The following is a 23529-nucleotide window of genomic DNA, read 5'->3' as shown; positions in this document are numbered from 1 at the left end:
TCACCAGAGATTCGTCCGGTGGAAAGATTTTGGGCCATAATGAAGGCCAAAGTTCGAAAATCGTCCAAGGTGTTTAAGAACGAGCTGGAGTTGAAGAAAGAATGGATGAAAGTGACCAAAAAGGTCGGCTCCACCACAAAATGTAATGAGGGATCTTAAGGGAAAGGTGCGGGTTTTCAGCGATGGAAAGGAAATTGAAAAAAGTAATTATGCCGAAACATAATCCATATGTATTAGTTTTCATTCCCTGAAATTTTCAAGAAAATCCGACTTAAAATAAATTTTTGGCGAACACTTTTGTCTGGTGCATTTTTTTCGAGTACAGGTCTTATCATTTATTTGAAAAGATGAGATCATTCGAACACTTCACAGACTCTGCATATTTGGTGGTTAATTATAGATTTTGCATAGGGTAAATTATGGCTTCGGCACCCATTGACTGTTTTCGGCAACCGAAATTGAAACGTTAATTTCACTGTATTTTCCCATCAAAACTCTTCGCTGAATGTATTAAGCCGATTCCTTACCTTTTCAGCTTCAATCTGATTACATTTTTACGACTGTGCAATCCTGTTATGCCATATTTTTCTTTAAATTAAATATACACACTACAAAATACGGCTGATTTCGAGTTGCCGATAATAGAACAGCTGGTTAACACGCAGTTCAAATGGAAAGGGTGCCGAAGAAAAAGAGACTGCCGACAATAGTCACACTCACCTGAGAAGTTTGGAGCGTTGTAAAAACATGTTCAACCCGTTTTGATCAATTCTGTCGATTGAAATTGGTAGAACAGCAAGCAGCAGATAAATGTCAACAAACAAACCTGTCATGTATGTGTGTGACGCTGAGAAATCGCTAATAGAAGTTCGGACGCTGCTTAGATTGACGAGAATACGTAAATTCCCCTATCTATTATTCCAAACCTTAAGTGAAATATCGGTCGTCGTCTGATTTTGAAATCCTTAAGTTAGATACAAGTTTTTTTTTAATCGATAGAATTCCGGTAAAGTTCTGGTAAGATCTTCATCGGTCGATCGTGTGTACGATCGTCGATCACTATTTTCCACAAACAAAATTGATGGAATCCTTTCACTTCATGTTTTCGAAGGCACTAATCTCAACATTCAGAAGTCGTGCTGACCTGCTGCTTCTCTACAGCAAACAATTGGATACATTATGAACCTCGTAAATTAAGTAAATCGCCAGATGTGGGCTCGAGAAAATGCGAAGTGGTAGAACAAATTCAATGGAAAAAGGATTCCATCAATTCTGTTCTTGAATATTAAATTTTAGAACTCAAAGATTGAGTTTCTACCTTTGCCAGTGGTCCCAAACGCGGTTCATCGACGTCCTGATGAACTTGGATACTTCCAGTATTTCTTGTTCATTGCTTCCAGCATTCATTCTCCAAAGCACGATCGTCAACGATCCCAACTCCGCACTCTTCTGCAACTGCCAGCGTGTGTGTGCCAGTTGGAAGCGTGCGATCATTATTTTTGTTCACTCTCTCCCATTTAAGTAAAGTTAAGTCAGGACTGCTCAGAAATTCATTTAATGATTCCATCATTCAGTCTATCGCTGTCCGTCGGGCTGTCGGTTGGTTTGAGTTTCGTGTGCGAGACTCCATGTTTGCATTGTTATTTTTTTCGTAGATCGTTTTTGTTTACATCGTGTTTTTTTTTTAAATTCATTGCTGTTTCGAATTTTACCATCGTTTTCATTGTTGCTTATGCTGCTAACTAGAGTGTTGTCATTTCGTGAATTCAACAGAGGGTGACAAACGTAGCGCCTGCGTGCTGGCAATTTAACTTGTCGAAGTTGTATGAAATTGTGTCCTTCTTTATCGTGTTTCCCGACGAAAGTCAGTGGGTTCAGCGAGTGTAATTAAATTCCATGATTTACGGAGCGAAAATCGATTTGTTTTCTTAGTGGAGAAGCTAATATACCAGTGTTTCGGAAAGTGTTTCGTAAGTCCGCACCGGTTTCAGTATCACCTGTCAGTTTCAAAAATTCAAAACGTAAACAAAAGCAGTCAACAATGTGTGCATGATTCATCGTAGGATTTTGCGCAAGGACGCTGCCAGTGCGAGGTTTTATGAATGAAAGTGTGTCACCCTTCGGGATCTCCCTCGAATGTCTCGTCGCCGTTGACGCCAAAATTCTGTGCACGTTGAACCCCTTTCACCCACCCCATTTCCAACTCCAGCCGGATCAGCTGCTTTTATTACATCCCTCCGGGGAATATCACGGGAGTTGAATGGCAGTCAAGGCGCCAGGTCGAAGCCAAAATCTAGTCAGTATCTGCGAAATGCAATAAAAAGCTGATTTTTTTTTAACATGTAGTCTCAAGTGTCCAAGTCCAAGAGAATGTGCATGCCATGTCCGAGAAGACGCGAAATTAATTAAAGGTGTCGTTCAAGTGTGGCCAGTTCAGAAGCCCAGTGTAGAAGCAATCTGTGAAGAAGAGAGGAAGAAAAATAGCTTACGAAGGTGAAAAGCCCCGTCAAGTTCGGAAGTGTTGTGTTGTGGTCAGCATAAAAATAAGAAAAGGGTTCACCTTCGAGGAAAAAGTAGGTAGAAGAATCGAGGTCGACACGATGGCTTCGGCTGGAGTAGGTGGGCGAGATGCCAGCAGGAAGAATGTTCCCAGCAGCAAAGGTGGTTCCGTTTTCGGGATGCTCCGGGTCACAAGAGTCGTGTTGATAGTGATGATGTCCTGCTGCTGGTTGTTAGTGTGTGGGAAGCCGTTTGTGCCGCCGCCATCAGCCGGAAATCGACAGCCAAAGGCATGGGACTTCGATGATAATGTGGTAAGTGGTGTTTTGGTTCTAGTGGAGGATTTTAGAAACAGGAAATAGTGTAGGAAATAATCGTCGTTTGATTTCAAATATTTTGTGGAATTATGAGCGAATTTGTTAAATGAGATGGGACTGATTTTTTGAGAATGTATTAATATTTAATCTCATGCTAGATGATGCTCGGGCCAATAGGTCGAAAACGGAGTCAGTAATCGCGAACTTAAATTTAGGTACCGTAAAATTTCGCAAATTGGTCACGATTTTCCGTAATAAGTGAATGTTTTCATAGCTTGTAGTTTATTTTCAATTAATTTTTTTTTCTACTGGTTTACTTGTTTATTTCTTCAAATTTGCGTGCGTAATTTTTTTCAATTTTCTTTCTCTATGATAAACTTAGATAACAAATGCATGCATCATTTTTTTTGACGTAGGACTACGTCTTTGATTTCTATATAAGGGTACACTTTGTGAAAACCGAAAATGGAACATGTAACAAATTAAGAAAGATTTTGAACGTTAATAACTCAGCTGCCCCTGGTCCAATTTCAATAATTTTATCACCGATCGATCCGAAATATGGCTACGCATCGATAACAATGCTTCCAAATGTTGATTTTCAACAAGAAATTATTGAAAAACTGGTAAATGTTCAGCATTGTCCAAAAGCGTCGAATTAACTAACAAATCCACCAATTACCTACATGCATAAGCTGCTTCCCCAGCACAGTCGTCAGAGAGTAGTAAGTAGACGAAACAAGTCGAAGTGGCATTCGCCTCCGATCCTCGGGCGCGTGTGAATAGGAAGGATGGAATTGCGTAATATTTTGCACACTCATCGCCACATTCAGAACCAAACGCAAATTCTTCGAGATAACCACCATCCGTCGTCTGACGTATCTCCAGTCTGATTTACGAGATGTGCTGAAGGTGTTCCTAAAAAGTGAGATCCGTGATGCTGTCACCTACACTAAACACGCCAAGCGTAAGCGGCCATGGATGTCATCTACGTTTTGAAGTGACCGAGATGCACTCTGTTTGGTTTCGAAGGTTAAATCATCACCAACTTTGGCAACAAACAGCTCTTTTCAGGGCCACCAAACTTATTACAGTAAAGAGTAGGAATAGAATTCATCTGCCTGTTTGTCCAACGATCACACAAAATGCTCATGTAATCAAATTGGAAGCAGCGGTACAAATTATTTTGATCAACCTTGATCAACTTTGAATCGCCACGGCCGGATATTTTCGATGGAAGAAGCAACAATCTAGCATCTAATTCGACGAAGACGACAGGTAACATTTGTGAAGCCGAGTTATTTATGAAAGAGAGTGTCGATGAAGAGAATCGATCAATGTCGATAGGACCTATTGAAAAGTGACGCGAGATTTGTTTTCCGTACTGAGCTTCAATGCTACTGACGCCAGGGAGGCAGCTCCCACATCTGGACCCTACCAATCGACCCATCAACTCAACCGGGCACCAACGGCTTTACTTCCCGAAGGAAGGCGTGATCAGAGATGTTATGCCTTAGAACATGCCGGTGGCGCCGACTGAGATTGGACCCAGGCCTGCTGGGGTGAGAGGTAATCACGCTAACCACCGGCGCCGATATCTTTCAAGGTGATATCACGGCGAATGAGATCGACCCAAATTTGTGTAAAGTTATCTCAGAAATAAGAAATAAAGTGCAGGAACTCAGCGATGAGTAAATTTGCCTCATGTTTTCCCAGGTTTTTCCAGGATTTTCCAGGGAAAAATTCCAGAATTTGAGAAAAGGAAAGTTTGGATTCACTCAGTCTATTGGTACTACTCCGAGACTGAATATTATTTTCGTCAATTTCCTCACTTCCTGGCAGATTTTTTAGGTTTTCCACAGGAAACCATGAGACAAATTTTACTCATCGCTGAGTTCCTGCACTTTTGGCGTTTATGAGTGAACTAAACTCAAATTTGGGTCGTTCTCATTCGCCGAGTACGCAAAAGGAAAAGAGCCAGTGTCGCTACTTGATAGCAACACTGGCTCTTAATGGGAGGAGTCTTTGTAGCTTTTTTACCACTTGGTCCTGAAAAGATATAAAAGAGCGCTGCTGTATGGCATTAGCTCACTTTTGCTTCGGACGGCGTGGAGAACAGCAATAGCAGCAGTAGAAAGGTGGTGGCTAGTCCACTCCTTCACACCTAACAAGCAACAATTGACTGGTCGTGGCAAAGGAGGAAAAGGTCTGGTAAAGGAGGCGCAAAGTTCTTCGAGATAACCGCCATCGGTCGTCTGGCTCGCCGTGGTGGTGTCAAACGTATCTCCGGTCTGATCTACGAGGTGTGCTGAAGGTGTTCCTGGAAAATGAGGTCCGTGATGCTGTCACCTACACTAAACACGCCAAGCGTAAGTGGCCATGGATGTCCTCTTCAATAAAACGGCCCTTTCAGGGCCATCAAGCTTACATCAGTAAAGAGTTGGAATAGAATTTATTTGTGCTTGTTTGTTCATATTCAGAACCATAAGCCCCCAACGACCACACGAAATGCTCTCCAGAGTTGTAATCTTGTAGCCAAACTTGGAAGCAGGAGTGCAAGTGATTTTGATTGATTCTCTTAATCAACTTTCGTTTTGAAAAAGATTACTACAAATTTGGTACGCCTACAATTCAAAAACGGAAAGAGTTGAGATGATAGATAATTGATCAATTAAAAGAACTAAATGCTCTTCACATTTATTCCGTCCACTAGCGGTCCTACGTCAAGCTTCCGTTCGTGCCCCTTCTACTTTTTAGGAAGAAAAATACGACCGCACAAATTTGGAGTTAGATGCATACAGTTTAAAGCAGTAGCATTTTGCAACAAGTTTCTTGGTTTATGTATAAATATTGCAAATCTTAAGAAGCTGTCAAAGTATAAAGCAGAGCTGAATACTGAAAAAAAAACATGGTATGCATTGAGAAATTGAAGCATATTTGCATAGCTGTAGTGGAAATTCTTCTTGTTGGAACTAATACGTAAAACAGATATAAATCTCTTGATATTATGGAAAAAATGCAGTGTTTTGAACTGACCTTACATCTTGCTATTCACAAGAATTTTGCAAAAAGGTTGACAAATGAAATCGAGCGCTTATCGATACCTATAATACCCAAGGTTTCAACCCTCTCTATGTTTCTCAATTGCGTAAAATTGAATGTTTCTGCTCAAATCCAAACACAAAGATCTACTGACTATAGTCGCTATATTCATAGTCTGGCGGATATAATCTCGGGAACCAATTGAGCTGTAAAATAGCGGAACCAATCGAACAAATCACGACCAACAACAGAAAAGAGCACATCAGCTGTTCCGAACAAAATTTCGGAAACCGTTTTCTCGTTACTAAAGGCGGCTGATAGGTCAGTGTAGATGACATCTGTTTGCATATGGTCTGTCATACTCTCCGTAATGTACGAGGTGAGACACAGATGGTTGGAGGTAGTCGACCGCCCTGCCATGAAACCATGCTGGTCTTTGCTCAATTGCTGCTTGAAGTGAAAGACTAATGGTTCCATAACGACCAACTCGAACAGTTAAGGTATGGCACACAACGATGTGATACCGCGATAGTTGTCGATGTTTCTTTTGCATCCCTTCTTATGCACTGGAAGCATCTCAGCTGATTTCTAGAAGGAAGGAAACACCCCACTGGAGAGGGACATTTCGAACAGAAGGCAGAGAGGAGCCACCAGGCTATCGATGTGTTGCTTGAGAAAGACGGAAGGAACTCCGTCAGGTCCAGGCTTAAATGAAGACTTTAGTTGCGAAGCCAACGTCAATCTATCCAGCGGGACAAACTTAATGAATTTCAAAGTTGATACGTGTTTTGGAATGTACCAATAGCGTACCTTCAAGGATTTTGAACGTACCGCAAAGCTTCCCGGAAAACTCGTGTCCCGCTGGATAGACATACGATTTCAGCAATGACGTACAAATGTGACGTACCAAATGCGTACTTTACAAATCTGTAATTCATTTTTAACGTACCTCTCATTTTCACTTAAATGTTTATACTAAACTTTTTAACTAAACTGCGTTTGGGCAGCTGCATTGACATCGGCAGGGACGAGTATCCTGTGCCAGTCCAAATTCGAAAGAAGTTCCCCGATACGGTCGTGGTCAGCATTTCGGAAATTGTAGGAGACCTCTAGCGGGGAGGGAGTTGGAATAACCTCAGGAAAAAGGTTGCCTTAAAGTGCAATAACTAAAGGAGGATCGTGTGGAACAGTCTTTATCAACGGAGAAACAGCCATAGACAAATGAGGAGCTGTGACGAAGCAAAGGTCTAAGCTACGATTGTTCTCATTAACCACGTGGTTGATTTGCTTCAGAGTGGCGATACTGTAATGATCCAAAAGGCTTACGGCTCCAGAGTGAAATGTAGAACGGTCGTGGTCCGGATACAGGAATCCACCGTAAGATGATCGCCAAGAAATTGCCGGCAGATTGAAGTCGCCTATGATTATCATCTCGTCAGCAGCTGTAGCGATCTCCATTATAGCTCGAACATCAGGCAGGGGATGTTCCAAGACAGATCTTGAATTATACTCGCCTGATTAGGAGATTCGGAAGACCCCCTCTTGCGGCTTGTGTTTTTATCAAGATGACCGTAACGGGTTACCTCCAACGAGGGTTGGTCAAATGCCTCGAAGATCTGGCTCGGAATGTTATCGGCGAAATCGTTGAGTTTGCTTTTGGTGTAAACAGGTCGGTACATGGAGTTCAAAAACAAACCGGTAGACATTGAACGTCAGTTTATGCACGTTCGAAATCTCTGTAGGGACGAATCTCATCTGAACGGCGACTAAATTGTGCCGGCTGAAGAAAAATATCGTATATCGCTAAAAGTAGGGAATTGATATGAGTTGAACAGCCACTACATACTGCGCAACCGAACACCGAGTCTGTAAAACATGTTTTTTTTTTTAATTTCCAGAAATTCATGGAATGTTTCATAATTCTTGTAACTTCTCAAATGTTCCTGCAATTAACTAATGGCTCTACAGTTCTCTGATCTACCTCGAAATACTCGGAACAACTCAGAACACCTCTGAAGTTCTGTGGACTTCTCTGAAAATCTCACATCTGTAAAATTCCCAAAAATGTCTATAGTTTTCAAGATTTGGCTTCTTTTCGCCTGTATTACTCGTTGTCCTCCGCCAGGGTGATGCCAGTAGGGATCATTACAGGGATAACGCATACTGTTTCCAACGAGATGGTTCTGTATGCACTAACGTGCTGCTCAGTTTCTTTGGTTCTGCGCTGTAACCCGGTTGGACCTCCATACCTCAGTATCGACGACGACACACTGGCCAGAAGGCGCCTTTTGCTACTGCTTGGACCAGAGTTGTTAGGTATGATTTTAGCTATATATTTGATAGCCTTCGAAGCCTTCTCACAGGCATATTCAACGTGACTGTTCAGTTTTTGGCGTTCATCGATCATCACTCCCAGGTATTTCAACACGCGCTTCGAGGCTATAGCGGTGATTTCTGCACGCTGCACTGCTTTACAGTTACTTCCGTTTTACGGTGGGATATCAGCAGCTTCGCTCCTTGCATCCAGTTACCAATCATGTCGATCGCCTCGGTTGCCAACACTTCCACCTTTTTCAGCGTCTCGCCTGTAACCGTCAAGGCGACGTCGTCCGCAAAACCAACGATCTCAACCAGTGATGTCGAAAAATCGCTTCCAGCGATCAATGAATACGCACACACCTGCTACAAGATTTTTTGGCATCATCATAAGCTATCGATGAACTCTGACTCTTAACACTAATACGCAGAGAGAATTTCGAACAGTGAGTTACCAAGATCTCAAGAGAGCAAGACGATAACAACATCATTGCTGTGTGCACTCACGGCACATTACTTATACTACGCAAGGCTTGTTGTGATTGCACGCTACGAACTAAAGATCTCAATGCGTACAGCTGAGCACAACCCCTATCTGCTGATGCTTGATTATAGCGAATTTGTTTATTATCCAGCTCCAACCTGGATTGGGTATCAAATTAGGGTCTGCTTGTTTTCTAGCAAACGTCATTTTGATCGTTTGTTTTTATTACCTGGCACGGTTCAACTTTCGCTCTGACAAAAAGTTTGGGTTTGCACTGGGTTGGAACTGGTTCCAACCTGGAAATAAACAAATTCGCTATTGTTCTGTAACCTCAAACTGCCAAAGAATGCTACTCACAGAGAGACACTCTCTCTCGCCTCGTGAAATAAGCACATGTTGCGATTTGTGGAAGAGGGCTAATCGTTGGTCGTAGTTTGTACAGATCACGATCTGTACAGTTTACGACAAACTGGAAATCGGATTATGCTAGCTTGATTTCCATCACTGATCTCAACTCCTTTGGGCAGGTGCAGCATTAGCACGCGGTCTCGTAGACCAGGTACTCAGGGACCCTCATTCTATGTAGTGCTTCGGCGATGGCCTCCCAGCTGGTGCTGTTGAACGCATTCTTGAGGCCGATCGTTATCATGGTTATGAATATCGATCTCCTATCCGCTTCTGTTTGGATGCCTACTCGGCTCTCTCGACCACTATCCGAACTGCATCCACCGTTGATCTCCCTTTCCGGAATCCGAACTGCATCTCCGACAATCCGTGCATTTCTTCATTCTGTTTAGGATGATCGTCTCCAAGAGTTTTCAGAGTGTATCCAGCAGGCATATAGGCAACAATCAATACGAAACTAACGATTTTAAATTGGCTCACTACTTAACTAGCCTATTAGTCCCAAGCAAACGATTAACGTACCCCATTCTAGTCGAAATTCTACTTCTACACAATGTTTGTTTTGATTCGCTATGAAAGTTTGACAGATAAAATGAGGGGTTAGTGGATTTTCCTATGTTTCGAGGGGTGAATCGATTAGCTTGGGACCGAAGAGAGTACCAGAGCTGAGCCAAAAAGTTGATCACGTTATTTCGGGACCTTTTAGTCTTAGAGTTACCTCTATGATATAGGCCTATACGATGCCCCGGCGGTTTTACTGGTTTCGGCAGCAACACTGGCTTCTGTATCTTCCACCTGTCAGGGAAGTGACCCTCGTTCAGGCATTTCTGCAGCACCATCCTGAACATGTCCGCTGACGCCTGGATCACCGATTTCAACGCCACGTTGGGGTGATTCCATCCGAACCGGGAGCTTTCTTCACCTTCAATCCTTTCGTCACTGCTACGAGCTCCTCGTTGGTGACTTCGACGTTATCTCCCGCTGCTTCTCCAAACGGTGTAGGTCGTGCTTCGGGAATAGTCCTTCCACGATGACATTCAGCTTCTCAGGGCTCATTTCAGCGGGCATCGATGAACCTCTGATCTTCGCCATCACGACTCGGTATGTGGCGTGGCGCTTCTCGATACAGCTTCTTAAAGCTGTTTGACTTGCTCTGCTTTATTTGAGTGCAGCCCTAACAGCTTCGGAACACTCCTCTTCGTTCCTCTCTGTCTGCTTCTGTTCTTGCTCTCTGAACACGTGGTCTGGCTCTGAGACAATTAGCGCGGAGGGTGCCAAGCAGGGCCCAACAAAGTCACTTTCAATCGAAAATCGTCAAGCGACGACGAAGCTGTCAACCATCACTTTCAATTGAAAGTCATTCTGTCTTCTCTTCGAACTGATCCCCTTCAACATCAACAGAACCACTTTCGATCAGTTTTCATGTGTTTTGGCTTGACTCGTGTCCATTTCGTCTTTCATTGTCAAATGAACTTACGTTCGCATTGAAGCGAAGCTGTTCGATCCAAATTCGCGCAGTTTTATTACTTGTGTTGATTGTTCGGGCATGCGCACAAATGAATGCACATAATGTCAAATTTATCATTTTCGGGCTGTTTGTTCACCCATAAATATGGGTATTTTTTGCAATCGGGGTTTCGTCTAAAGATTGACTATCGATATGCGACACTATTTTACAATCCAAGATGGCGGCTTCTAGTTTAAAAAGAAAGTGGAAAATACTGTCAAATACCTATTAATATAGGTATTTTTTGAATCGGTATAACGTCTAGAAAATGAAAATTGATATCCGACGCCATTTCTGAATCCAAGATTTCGGCTTCCGATTTCTGAAATAGTGGGAAATAATGTCAAATACCCATAAATATAAATATTTTTGGAATCGGCATGACGCCTGGAGGCCGGTAATCGATGACCGACGCCATTTTGAAATCCAAGATGTTGGGTTCCGATTTAAGAAAAAGTGGGACATACTGTCAAATACTCATCAATATAGGTATTTTTGGAATCGAGGTGACATCTAGAGATCGAAAATTGATATGCGACAACATTTTGAAATCCAATATGGCAGCTTTCAGTTGAAGAAAAACTAGGAAATACTATCAAATACCAACAATCAATACAGGTATTTTTAGAATCGAGATGATGCCTAGAGAATGGAAATCGATATCCAACGCCATTTTTAAATCCAAGATGGCGGCTTCCAGTTTAAGAACAGTGGGGCATACTGTCGCATACCCATCAATATAGGTATTTTTGAAATCGGGATGACATCTGGAGGATGAAAATCGATTTTCGACGCCATTTTTAAATCCAATGTGGTGGCTTCCGATTTCAGAAAAGTGGGAAATACTGTAAAATACCCATCAAGATTGACACTTTTTCTGAAGCCCGATGGTCATCACCTTGGACTCCAAAATGGTGTCGAATATCGATTTTTCATCTACACGTCGTCTACATTCCGGAAATACCTTAGGAAAAAGTGGGAAATACTGTAAAATACTAGGTAAAATACCCATCCATATTGACACTTTTCTGAAACCCAATGGCCACCATTGCCGTGTTCCCGTTCCGCAAATACCAATATGTAAGATATGGGTATTTGATATTTTTTCTGAAAACGGATATCCACCATATTGGATTCAAAAATGGCGTCGAATATCGATTTTCGGCATCTATGAGTTGTTCCCGTTGTGAAAATACCCATATCTTAGGGTATTTAACACTTTTCTGAAACCCGATGGCCACCATCTTGTTTTCCAAAATGGCGTCGAATATCGACTTTCAGCATCTAGGCGTCGTCTAGGTTCCAAAAATACCCATATCTTAGGGTATTTTACACTTCTTTTTCTGAAAATGGATGGTCGCCATCTTGGGTTTTAAAATGGCGTCCAATATCGATTATCGGCATGTCGCGTCGTCTACGTTCCGAAAATACCCATATCTAAGGGTATTTGTCTCGTTATTCTCGTCGAATATCAATCTTCGACATCTACGCGTCGTTCACGTTCTGAAAATACCCATTTGATACTTTTCCTGAGCCAGAAGGCCGCCATCTTGGATTCCAAAATAGCGTCCCACATCGATTTTCGGCACCTTCGCGTCGACCCCGTTTCAAAAATACCCATATTTTAGGGTATTTGAGATTAATGGCCGCCATCTTGGACTTCAGAATTGCCAAGTTAATTTAATTTTTGTTTAATATAAAATAACAAGCGATTACTACATATAATCCGGATGCCATCCCTATCGGCAACCGATATTGTGCGGATACCATCCGGATACTATATGTTGATGCCTGACGACGTGACGCGCGACAGGTCGAATGAGTCCCGAATCGAAGTGAAAGTGGAAGCAACGATGGGAGCACTTTTCGAGTCATTCATTGCGTTCAAATGAAATGAACTGATGATCTTGACGAACGAAACAAGCGATAGCCAAGTCATGTTTGACAGGAGGCATGTTCATCGTGACTCGATAACAAGAAATACAGTGACGATATTGCTCGAAATGAAGCGATTCTGCGGAAAGTTCTTTTCTTTATTTCGAAAATGCAGAACCCTGCCAAGTGCCTCGTTCCACCAGTAAGCTGGACGCCGTCTGTTATTTGGCTCCAGGTTCCTCGGCATGGTCGTGTCACATGCTCTCACTAACGTTTCTGTCAGCTCGTCCGCGTTCAGATCCGCGGGGCTCCTATCCACACGGAGTGCTTCAACGAAAAGATCCTTGTCGTCTTCCACTTGCGGTTGTAAGTTCTCGTCGTCCGCACTGCCACAGCAGTCCGTTGGCTGATGCCATATCGGATCGCGTGATGGTCGCTATGGGTATATCCTTCATACACTCTCTAATTTATGTTTGCCATCAGCGACGTACTGCAGAAAGTGACGTCGGTAATGCATTCCTGGCCATCTCTGCGAAAAGGGCTGCTGGTGCCGAGGGGGGCGACTCTATCTAAGATGCAGGAAAATTTTTGCTTTGCTGTTGTAAGATGCACTCGCGCTCAATAGATAGAAATACGAAGCGATGCAAGTAGATGGGTTTAGATGCAAGAGATGAAAAAAGATTTTTCGTAAATTGATTCACTAGTGTGAGATGTGTCGCACCCCTTCGCTGGTGCCTTCGTTGGACAGTCTCACTTCCAGCTTTGCCAGAGCTTCCAGCTGACTATGCTCTCTTGCGTTGGAACACATTGCCCAAGCATTGAAGTCTCCACCGATGACTACCGGTCTTCGGCCGATCAGCTCTTCGGTAAGTCCATTCAGCTTATCATGAAACTGCTCCATCGTGCATCTGGGGGGTGGATAACAACTACATATGAAGATTCAGTTGATTTTGGCGATCACGAAGCCTTCGTACACTTCTTGAACCGGATATCTGCCCATAACTTGTGTAGCAGCCATCTCAGCTCTATCCGCCACCCAGTTATCGTTATCGGGAGGGACTCGATACGGTTCCGCAATGATTGCAATTATTTGAGTTACCTCCATTACTGTTGGCTTGTCATCGCCTTTTTGTATTCTGGGCAGGGCCCCATAAAGTCACTTTCAATCGAAAATCTTCAAGTGACGATGAAGTTCTCAACCATCACTTTCAATTGAAAGTCATTCTGTCTTCTCTTCGAGCGGATCCCCGTCAACATCAACAGAACCACTTTCGATCGGTTTTCATGCTGTTTGTTTTGGCTTGACTCGTGTTCATTTCGTCTTTCATTGTCAAATGAACTTACTTTTGCATTGAAGCGAAGCTGTTCGATCCAAATTCGCGCAGTTTTTATGACTTTTGTTGATTGTTCACTCGGTTCATTTAAGCGTGTGCGCATAGATCTGTGCACGTGGTTGTAAAATGTATCATTGTTGGGTGGTTTGTTTACCCATCAATATGGGTACTTTTTGAATCGGGGTGACGTCTAGAGATCGAAAATTAATATGCGACGCAATTTTTAAATCCAGTTTAAGAAAAAGTGGGAAATGCTGTCAAATACTTATCAATAAAGGTATTTCTGGAATCGGGATTAATGTCTAGAGGATGAAAATCGATATCCGACGCCATTTTGAAATCGAAGATGGTGGCTTCCGGTTTACGAAAAAGTGGCAATACAGTCAATTTACTCATCAATATTGGTATTTTTGTAATCGGTATGAAGTCTACAGATCGAAAATTGATATGTGACGCCAATTCGAAATCCAAGATGGCGGCTTCCGATTTCAGAACAAGTGGGAAATATTGTCAACTAACCATCAATATAGGTATTTTTGGAATCGCGATGACGTCTAGAGGCCGGAAATCGATATCCGACGCCATTTTGAAATCCAATATGACGGCTTCGTATTTCAGAAAAAATGGGAAATACTGATGCCGTCCCATCAATATAGGTATTTTTGGAATCGAGGTGACGGCTGGAGATTGGAAATCAGTATCCAACGCCATTTTGTAATTCATCAAATACCCATACAAACGGTTTTTTTTAAGAATCCGGGTAACGTCCAGAAGCCGGGAATCGATATCCGATGCCATTTTGTAATCCAAACGGCGGCTTCCGATCTGCGGAAAAGTGTCAAATACCCTAAAATATGGGTATTTTCAGGATGGGGATGAGACATAGATGCCGAATGTCACGCCGTCTTTTTTGAAATCGGGCTGACATCTAGAAGCCAGAAATCGATGTGCGACGCCATCTTGAAATTCAATTTAAGAAAAAGTGTCAAATAGCCTACAAATGGCATCGAATATCGATTTTCAGCATCTACGTGTGGTTTCGGTTCCGAAAATACCCAGATCTTAGGGTATTTGACACTTTTGTGAAACCCGATGGCCGCCATATTGGATTCCAAAATGGCATCGAATATCGATTTTTGGCATCTACGCGTTGTCCACATTCCGAAAATACCCATATTGTAGGATATTTGACACTTTCTCAACCCTGATGGCCGCCATATTGGATTCCAAAGTGGTATCTGATATCGATTTTCGGCATCTACGCGTGGTCCTTGTTCTGAAACTAACCATATTGTAGGGTATTTGACACCTTTTCTGAAACCCTATGGACGCCATATTGTAGTCCAGCATAGCATCGGATATCGATTTTCGGCCGCCACGCGTTGTCTCTGTTCCGAAAATACCCATATCTTAGGGTATTTGACACGTTTTAGGAAACTTGATGGCCGCCATTTTGGATTCCAAAATAACGTCGAATATCGATTTTCCGCACCTTCATGTCGTCCTCATTCCGAAAATATCCATATTGTGGGGTATTTGTAGGGTTACCGTATGGTATCCTAAAGACGGACATGTCCTCCTTTTTCAATAATTTTTCTACATCCTCCTTTTGCCCGAAAATGTCCTCTTTTTTAATCCTTGCATTTTTTTCAGTAACATATTCATAAAAATGTTTTCAAAGAGCGTTGTTTGCAGAGCTTATTTGTTTAATTATGTCGCAACCTCATCTTATCTAGCAAATGCTATTCGATGGTGGGACTAGGAGTATACTACAGCTGTCAACCACCCTACATTTGGTGGCGATCCATTTGGTGTATTTTAACTTACAGTGTATCTCAAAATTGAGCGTACAGCTGTCCGTACATTTCAGAAACAGCAGCTGTACGAGCACAACTTAAAAAGATAGATTTCTAAAGTTCCGGCCGCTGACTCATCAACCATAAATTGGTCATTGGTATAGTATTGGGATTATTTGAATGAGTGTGTAAGAAGTTAGAGTTATTCTAGAAAAACTAGATTTCCCAAGGGGCAAGGCAGCTGTACTCAGAGTAAATATATTTGCTGCGAGTAAATTTGAGTTGCTCGCGATATTTACTCAAAAATTAACAAAGTAGCCTTGTATTTTTCCTCATAAGATGTAAACAAACAAAATTTTTCCTCATAAGATGAAAACAACCACCGTCTGACAGAATGTTTCGTTTAAATATTTTCAATCAAGATTAAATTCAGATTATCAACTTTAAGGTTAATGCTTTTTGGAAAATTACAAAAGCAGTTTTTTCCGACGCATTATTTCAGATTGCAAAAAGCTCGCACTATTCGATTCCTTTTGATATTTTACACAAAATGACGCGAGCTTTTTGCAATCTAAAATAATGCGTCAAAAAAACTGCTTTTGAATTTTTAAAAAATGCATCAAAGTAAATTGAACCTTAATATAGCACAATGTCCATGAAATTTCAATATTAACTTTTCGTCTATTAAAAGATCCGAGTTACATTGCTTTTGTCCAGGCCAGGGGCATCTTTTGCTTTCTAGGGATTGATGATCTTCAAAGTTTTTCGTGATGGGTTGGTGTGATTTCAAGACCAAAGAAGTTGGAATTTGAACTAATATTACGAGAAGATTAATACTCAACCTCTCAAAATCGAAGAAAGAGGCTTCTTGTTCTGTTGAATTAGTTTCTGGCTTGAGGAAATTCAACATTACAAATTATTTATATTTGAGGTGTACAGTGACCAGCAAAATTAAATTTACAAGCTTCCGTAATGGAAGATATTTGCTAGAAAAGCCAGAGTAATGGTCAATTGTCACTAGAAACTTCTTGCTCTTAGAAAAAGACAGTTGAAAATTGTGTTCAGAAACGGGTTAAATTTTCGTCACCTGGTGTTGTTGTGATGATCAGTGATGGAAAAGTTCGCGAAAACTCACTATGACTCGCGAACTTTTCCCTTGGTGAACTTCGTGAAATATCGCGAACTTTTCCAACACTGGTGATGATCCACATTTAGCACAAATGGAACATTGACAAACGGCCCTTATGTAGCTGCTCATCCCGGGTCACAATATTTAGATTAGTTTTGGCCAACTTCATAGTTGATTTTATTCCAACACTTACATGAGCGATCGTCGAAGGGATCTCTTTTTTGTCATGCTACTAAGAATAGTTCAGAACCCTCCATTTGGGATGACTGTAGTCCTCCCTTTGATTGTCTGGAATCTCCCTGGAATTGTACGGAATCCTTCCTGCGATTGTTTGGGATCCTCTCTGAACTGTCATGAATGCCCCTTAATTTTTACTGAAATCGTCCTTTTGACTATCCAGAATCCGTGTTGGGTTTTCCCGAAGTCCCCTCTGATATTGTCCGGAAGCCGTACTGCAAGTGTATGGAATCTTTTCTGAAAATTGTCTGGAATCACCCCTAGGCAAGTTCGGAGTCCCTCCGGAGACTGTCATAAATCCCCTTTTCAATTGACTGGAATCCTTCCAGAGATTGTCCGAAGTCTTCTAGGGATTGTCCAGAATCCCTCTGGGACTGTCCTGAATCCTTATTGTGATTGTCCATCAGAATCCGTATTATGTAGTTGCTAATGTTTCGCAGCGTGCTATACGAAAGTGCAGTTGCCTTCCCATTGCCTAAATATCTTCTCGGTTAAGTTTTAGTTTGAAAGGGCACCGCTTAAAATGTTGAAATACGTATTACAAATTTACAAATGCAATAACTATGTGTGCTATGTGTAAATGTTGTTGAGCAATGCGAGTTACTCAGAGTTACTCAAAATTAACTCTGATTATACTCATGCTCGAAAGCTGTCTTGCCCCAAGAGATTTCCTAACAAAAACACATTTTCTTGAAATACAATGAGTCAAACATATTGAAATTTTGTCCATCTGTAGTCATAATAAAGATCTTTAAAATGCCGCTAATTTTTGCTAAAATCCGCCTACTATTGAAATTACTCAAACTTCATACACACTCTGCCAATAAAGTCCAAAGCTATACCGACAAATCAATAAATAGTTGTTCAACCACCAGCCAAGATTTCAAAAATCTATCTACTCACAGTCTTTCGAAAAATTGCCCATTCAGGTGTACGCTCAATTTCGAGACACACCGTATATTTGACAGATGGAAAATTTTCAAATAAACCTGCTTACCAGACTTATTTCAGACAAACCAGGAATCAATTTTGACAAACAATTACTCGAAAATCGGACGATCAACAACAGTTTTCCTACATTATAATTTATTTTCGAAGTGTCAGTGAAAATTTATCAAATGGAACACAGTCTTAGCACCGACAAACCGACATGAATGACCATAGCAAAAACAATAAAATTTATGACCAAAGCACACTACTTACATCTGGCTCCGTGTTCGTGGGAAATATTTAGCTAAGCCATGAACCCGCATGCAAAACTTATGACTTGATTCGTGTCTAATCTATTCTGGACAAATTATTTTTATCTAGATCAAAAAATCGTATGATTTTGACAGTTCGGATCATTGCACTTTTAAATTGGACGTTTACGATTTTCGGACATAAGTCAGAATTAAGTGTCATGTCGGTTAGTCGGTGGTCTTAGGCTGTGTTCCATTTGTCTGAATTTTTACATAAATTTTACATTTCGAAAATACATTATAATGTTCGAAAATCTCTCTGTTGTTGATCGTGTGATTTTCAAGGTGTTTGTCAAAATTGATTACTAGAACTAAGTCTGGTAAAATAGAAGGTTTATTTGAAAATTTTCTATGGTAAAATTAACAGGTTGCTTAGATGACATGTATCCTGATTTTTTAACATGATAAAAGTTGGGATGGTTTTAAGGCTGTAATGCTGTAGTTTTCATGCAAATCAACTAGACTAGATCATTTCCAAGTATCAAAAATGAATTATGAAGGCTAGTTTGATGCATTTTTCAGAAGTATAACGAGAATATGAATTGAATTGGTAACGACTACAAGTTATGAACGATCTCAATTGAACCTTTGCAAATCGTGAATTTTGTGATAGAAATGTTAAGAAAGGGAATCATTGTCCTCCTTAATCTCCAAACCTCAAATGAAATGTCCTCCTTTTCAAGTTTTTAATATGGTAACCCTAGGTATTTGAGACTATCCCTGACCCCGATGGCCGCCATCTTGGAGTCGTTAATTTAATTTTTGTTCAATATAAAATAATATATTATTACTACACCTAATCTGGATGCGTTCCCTATCGGCAACCTATATTGTGCGGATACTATCCGGATACTATATTTTGAAGCCTGCGTCGTCAGGTCGTGACAAGTCGAATGAGTGGAAAAAAACGAAGGAAGCAGTTTTCGAGTCATTCATTGCGTCAAATGAAACAAGTCTTTGGTTCAAATGAAATGAACTGAAGCACTCGACGAACGAAACAAGTGAACATCGTGACTCGATTACAAGAAACACGATGACTTACACGAAAATGATATTGCTCGGAATGAAGCGATTTGCGGAGAGCTCATTTTCTTTTCTTTGTTTCGAAAATGCAGAACCCTGATTCTAGGCATTTGAAGCCTCCCGTCGTATGGTCGTTTCTTCCCCCTTTTTGCATGGCATGCATCTCGGATGCTTCCTGCAGTCTCTTGTAATGTGACATTTCTTCCCGAATTCCCTGCATAGATCAGATCTGTCAGGGTCATTGCAGTTCCTCGGCGAAACCCATGCCTTAGTCATGATACAATCAAATGAGCTAAATTTATAGGAAGATGATCAAAATTAATCCACAACTGTTTGTACTATGTGTAGCCTGTCCACTAGGTAGAAGGTATGAATCCATAATTTTCAACAAGAGCTTGCTTGAGCTTGAGCTTGATTGACCGCCCACGGTTGCTACTCTGTTACTGCCAGATCAGCTGTAATTACACAGAGAACCAATAGACGATGCTTGGGACTAGCAATCATCCTCAATGTGTAAAAACTGATGATCTTAAATTAGGAAATACCAGCGCCGGCCGCGCCCGAACACAGGTCAAGAAAGGAATGGGAAGGATTGTGTTGACATGACACTCGCTTTGATGGAAGCCGAGAACACCTCTGCACTTCCACGAGGAATCACTGGGATGTTGGATAAGAGGGTTGGGTTTGCAGCAGGGTTCGTTTTGGTAAACGATAAGCTGAATTGATGTTCTAACGATCATATAACGCGAAGGAGCTTGGGACTAAACCCACGGTCTTCTGCTCAGTAAGCAAAAACGTTTGCCACTAGGCAGACGAGCACCTTTTTAATCACCGAGTTGCTGTTATTACCATGTAGTCATATTAACAAATAAAACGATTGACGAATCTTGAATGTGGATGGGCCTGAGATTAGACTTATGATGTTCTGCTCAGTAAGCAAAAACGGTTGCTCTAAAGGCCACCGAGCCCCTCATATCATATAATACCGTTGCTCAAATTTTTGTATCCATTCAAACCCGGAACCAACGACAACAACGAGTTTCGCAAAATACACGATACACAAGCGATTTTACCATAAATCTCTTTGATATGTAAGGACCTGGGACCGCGTTTTTCTGCTCAGTAAGCAGGCCACTGTAACCGACGATCTTTCAAATCCGAAAACTAAAAAAGTACTTAGGCCTTCATTAAGTTCCACTTTCACGCGACGTTCAATGACAGCCCAACAAACAATTTTAGCTGCAGCTTAGCTTATACAGGCAATAATTAGCTGCATAAGGCAAATTTTGGCTGTATAAGCTAATCTGCAGCTAAAATTGTTTGTTGGGAGGGTCCTATCCAGGATTACATCTGAAAAATCCAAATCTGGCCAACGCCCACCCTAAACCTAAACCTGTTCTAATCCACCTGAAATGACTAACAAATGGAAGACTTTGACTACCCAGCCATGCAATAGTCTCATTTCGTGCCTTATGGCAACTTGATGATTCTATTGCGCTCATCTTCTGGCACCACCCAGGGGAGACTTGGTCCTGTACCCAATGCTTAACTTATCTCCATTCCACTCAGCTACTCGCAATTTCTTGTGATATAGTGGGCGGAATATTATTATATGAGACAATTCAATGCAGACGTCTTTCCAAATTTGGCAGATCGACAGGTAATCAGTGAGTTACCACGATAGTTGCTATTCAACAACTCGACAACGTCCCATCGTCAACGCCTGCTATGAGAATTTCCCATTGCAGACGCCAACGAAATGACGTCATCGAGCTATCGATCAACTACCCTGGTTATTAGAGTGATGCAAAATTTGAAATTTCCACTCCACAATACTTAAACGATTCCAAATCGGATCCTGACTAACCTCTCAAAATTTGAACCCATTTGGTGAGAAACTGAGATGGCACAAACCATTTGAAGTTTGTATGGGAATTACTATGGTAAAACCAAGATTTTTGTTCATTCATATCTAATAATTCAACATATCAGTCTGCTTCAAAGGCTTTCAATTGCACTTGTAGGAAATTTTCCCAGCTACAACTTTGCTCAAGACCACTTTTTGATTAAATGCAAGGATCGAAAGTTATCAATGGTTAAATGCGCTGATGTCTTATGATCATGCTCAATCAACTGCTCAGCAGGCAACATTGGTGTTTCTAAGGCGTTGAATAGGAAACAAAAATCATGGCTACTATGTCACACTGCAAAATACAGTGTTGCCTACATAAAGGGTGATACGGTCAAAATTTGGTCAAGGGAAAACGCGTGTAAATCGGTGAAATCGTTTATTTAAAAAATCAAATTAAATTTCTTTTTCAAGTTCAATTAGTATAAAATTCAGGAAAAATATTCAGTTAGGCTTCCGCTTTTCCAAATCCGAATTGCCGGGCCTTACGCTTGACCCCTGCCATCAGATTTTGTACAGCCACCTTGTCCACCTTCTTCGCCGCAGAAAGCCAGTTTGCCTTGAACTGCTGCTCGCCCTTAGCAGTTTTTTTGGTCTTCTTTAGGTTCCGCTTGACAATAGCCCAGTATTTCTCAATTGGGCGGAGCTCTGGCGTGTTGGGAGGGTTCTTGTCCTTGGGAACCACCTGCACGTTGTTGGCGGCGTACCACTCCATGGCCTTTTTACCGTAATGGCAAGATGCCAAATCCGGCCAAAACAATACGGAACAACCGTGTTTCTGCAGGAAAGGCAGCAGACGTTTATTCAAACACTCTTTCACGTAAATTTCTTGGTTGACAGTCCCGGAAGCTATGAAAATGCTGCTTTTCAAGCCACAGGTACAGATGGCTTGCCAAACCAGATATTTCTTTGCGAACTTTGACAGTTTCATGTGCTTGAAAACATCTGCTACCTTTCCCCTTCCTTTTGCCGTATAAAACTCCTGTCCCGGAAGCTGCTTGTAGTCGGCTTTGACGTAGGTTTCGTCGTCCATTACCACGCAGTCAAACTTCGTCAGCATCGTCGTGTACAGCCTCCGGGATCGCGCTTTGGCCGTCGTATTTTGTTTATCATCGCGATTTGGAGTCACTACCTTCTTGTAAGTCGATAGTCCGGCTCGTTTTTTGGCTCGATGCACGGTTGTAGACGATACACCCAGCTTATTTGCGGCATCTCGGAGAGAGAGGTTAGGGCTTCGCTTGAAACTACCGGCAACTCTCTTTGTCGTCTCAGCGGCTTCCGGTTTTCGATTTCCCCCCGATCCAGACTTCCTGGCTGTCGACAAACGTTCCCCCAAACACTTTAATTACATTTGTAACGGTTGATTTGGCAACTTTTAGCGATTTTGCCAACTTTGCGTGCGAGTAGCTCGGATTTTCGCGATGCGCGAGCAAAATTTTGATACGCTGCTCTTCTTGCTTGGACGGCATTTCGACAACTGAAGAGTGAATTCCAAAATCAAAATAGGAGCAACATTCTACACACACACACCTTCAAAATGAGGGGTGTTCAGGTTTTTTAAATGCAAAATTGAAAGAAATACGTCAAGTTGATATTGACAATGTCATAAGTTTACCAATCTCTTAAATAATTAATAACTTTTTTCTGTCTCGTTTTACATAGAAACGATCTTCAGCAAAGTTGTAGCTGAAATTTGCTATAAGAATGGCTATCGAACTGTTTCGCAGCTCAATATGGAAAAAGACTAGAAGGCAATGAACAAAAAGTTTAGATTTCCCATAGTAATTTACATGTAAACTTCAAATGGCTTGTGCGAAGTCTGTTTCTAACCAAATGAGTTGTAGCTTTGGGAGGCTAATCAGGACCCGATTTGAAACCATTTAAGCACTGTGGAGCAAAAAAGTCAAAATTTGCATCAGTCTACTGGTTATCGCCTGGTACCTTATAGCACGATGCTAGGAGGCGAACCGGAAGAATCGATGAGCTACCTCTCCCCCTGAATCCATAATTTTCAACAAGAAGCTTCAAATGCGGAAACGTTTGATTCCCCCACAAAGTAACAAATGGCATTCTATAGCACTGCAATCATGACCGATAACGAGCTACATAAACCCGCAGATGACTTCTTATCAACTGTCAAGGATGGCATCCGCTCAGTTCTTGAAAACGGTAAAGCATTGACGCTGATGAAAGTTCTTGGGAATTTCTAGTAGGTATTTTGTAGATAACATTGAGCGTTAAATTCGTAATTCTTTTGACTGAACTATTGCATTGCCTGGTCACCAAGAGGCACATCCCACGTGCTCCTTGGCTCGTATACAAATGAAAAAAAAAATTGATTCCCACCAACTGGTTCCCCGCGAGCCAATCAAAATCGCATTCATATTTGCTCACAGATCATGAAACGAGCCTTCC

At 41.5% G+C, this 23529-nt stretch overlaps 1 protein-coding gene and 1 long non-coding RNA gene across 5 annotated transcripts in view; one reads left to right on the top strand and one right to left on the bottom strand.

Annotated features, from left to right (window-relative positions):
* Nucleotides 1–1769: 1769 nt before the first annotated feature.
* On the bottom strand, nt 1770–2637 carry LOC135707344 (uncharacterized). The gene is made up of 2 exons (XR_010518223.1): nt 2561–2637; nt 1770–2457 (listed from the first exon to the last, which is right to left on the bottom strand). It is a non-coding gene; the product is annotated as an uncharacterized LOC135707344 (long non-coding RNA).
* The window catches only part of LOC135707343 (matrix metalloproteinase-2-like), a 961657-nt gene continuing 940576 nt past the window's right edge, over nt 2449–23529 (top strand). For all 4 annotated transcript variants that reach the window (XR_010518220.1, XR_010518222.1, XR_010518221.1 and 1 more), the window contains exon 1: nt 2449–2813. Coding sequence is in view for 1 of the 4 variants with exons in the window: in XM_065229160.1 (XP_065085232.1) it covers nt 2601–2813 (213 nt within the window). In the remaining 3 variants the exon portion in view is untranslated. The remainder of the gene's footprint in view (nt 2814–23529) is intronic.

The sequence above is a fragment of the Ochlerotatus camptorhynchus genome, unplaced genomic scaffold (genome assembly GCF_037179485.1).
Source record: "Ochlerotatus camptorhynchus isolate MF236.1 unplaced genomic scaffold, CSIRO-AGI_Acam_v1.1 ptg000308l, whole genome shotgun sequence".
Classification (NCBI taxonomy): Eukaryota; Metazoa; Arthropoda; class Insecta; order Diptera; family Culicidae; genus Ochlerotatus; species Ochlerotatus camptorhynchus.
Note: the sequence above shows the minus strand (reverse complement) of the source record. Positions and strands in the feature narration are given on the sequence as shown.